At 40.0% G+C, this 1663-nt stretch overlaps 1 protein-coding gene across 1 annotated transcript; it reads right to left on the bottom strand.

Moving 5' to 3' along the window:
• Positions 1-416: 416 nt before the first annotated feature.
• On the bottom strand, positions 417-1426 carry LOC105290053 (olfactory receptor 4C3). The gene has a single exon (XM_011357017.1). The coding sequence runs from the start codon at positions 1338-1340 to the stop codon at positions 432-434; it is 909 nt and encodes a 302-aa protein (XP_011355319.1). The 5' UTR covers positions 1341-1426; the 3' UTR covers positions 417-431.
• Between the last annotated feature and the right edge of the window lie 237 nt (positions 1427-1663).

Here is a 1663-nt window from a genome sequence, read left to right as displayed (position 1 = left end):
TTACCTTAAGTTGTATTTGCCTCACGTTTATACAACTCAATTATCACACAGACTCTTAATATCAACATGGATTGCTATTTAAAGACATGATAATGGATCAAAAATAACTGATTTTGAGTTTTGGCATAGGTATTTCAAAGCTAGATAACCTTGATTAATCAATTAACCACATTAGGAGACACAATTTCCTAATTTCTAAAACAAGAATATATATTTCATGCCATATATTTCATATAGTTGCTTTATAATCAAATTATGCAATTCAAGTGAAAAGGCTACATAAACCATAAAAGTCTATGATGATGAACACATGGATAAGATGAAATAAGATGACATACGATAATAAAAAAACAAGTTTGGGGTTGTTCCACTCACAAAAATAAACTTATTTTTATTTCCTGCCTTACTATTCATGATCCACTTGCAATTTCTTACTGTGTGACGAGCTTTTTCATGGCATTTTTTACCTCTTTATTTCTCAGAGTATAAATGAGTGGATTCAACATAGGTGTCAGAATACCATAAAACACTGCCATGTTTTTGTCTATAGATAAAGCAGAGGAAGGACGCATATAAGTAAATATACAGGGCACAAAGAACAGGGCAACAACAGTGAAGTGGGCCCCGCAGGTGGAGAGGGCTTTGCGTCTCCCCTCTGTGCTGTGGGACTTCAAGGAGCACAGGATGACAATGTAGGAGGCAGCCAACATGAAGAAGTTCAAAAGGCAGATCACACCACTGTTGACGACCACCAGCAGACTGATGACATATGTGTTGGTGCAGGCGAGTTCCAGCAAGGGGTACAAGTCACAGACAAAGTGATTGATTACGTTGGGCCCACAGAAGGGCAACCGAAAAACCAGGAGGAGCTGAACCAGTGAATGCAGGAATCCCCCCAGCCAAGTCACCCCTACCAGGAGGGCACAGAGATGCCTGGTCATGATGATCGTGTACTGCAGGGGCTTGCAGATGGCCACGTAGCGATCATAGGCCATCACTGTGAGCAGAATGATCTCGACGCCTCCCAAAAAATGGGCTCCAAAGAGCTGAGCCATGCAGCCCTCATAAGAGATGATTCTCCCCTCATACAAAGAGTCAGCAATGAGTTTAGGGGCCATAGAGGAAGAATAACAGGTATCAATAAAGGACAAGTTGGCAAGGAAAAAATACATGGGGGAAGCCAGGCTGGGACTGGAGGTGATGGTGACCAAAATGAGGATGTTGCCACAAACTGTGACCAAATAGATGATCAAAAAGACCACAAAGAGAACTCTCTGTATTGCTGGGTTCCGTGAGAGTCCCAGCATGAAAAATTCTGTGATGTTGTGTGGTATTTCCATAGTCCCAGGACACTGAGAGTCCAGGTACAGTATTGCCTATAAAGAAAGAAACATAATCATAACAGAACTCCAGAGGGAAAAAATGTTGCAAGGTTTTCCTTTATCCACACTCACTTCCTTTCATCCCTCTTAACCCTTACTGTTCCAAAATTCTTGTTACCAATTTATTCTGTTAATTACGAAATGTCAGCATATATGTCTATGTTAATTTCAGCATATCTGGGCACTAGATATCTAAGTTTCTACAGGAAAATAATAATTTAATTATCCGAATTGTAATTTATTTTATTACTATGGAAATGAAACGTTCAGCCAACACTGGT

The sequence above is a fragment of the Pteropus vampyrus genome, unplaced genomic scaffold, assembly GCF_000151845.1.
Source record: "Pteropus vampyrus isolate Shadow unplaced genomic scaffold, Pvam_2.0 Scaffold31, whole genome shotgun sequence".
Taxonomy (NCBI): domain Eukaryota; kingdom Metazoa; phylum Chordata; class Mammalia; order Chiroptera; family Pteropodidae; genus Pteropus; species Pteropus vampyrus.
Note: the sequence above shows the minus strand (reverse complement) of the source record. Positions and strands in the feature narration are given on the sequence as shown.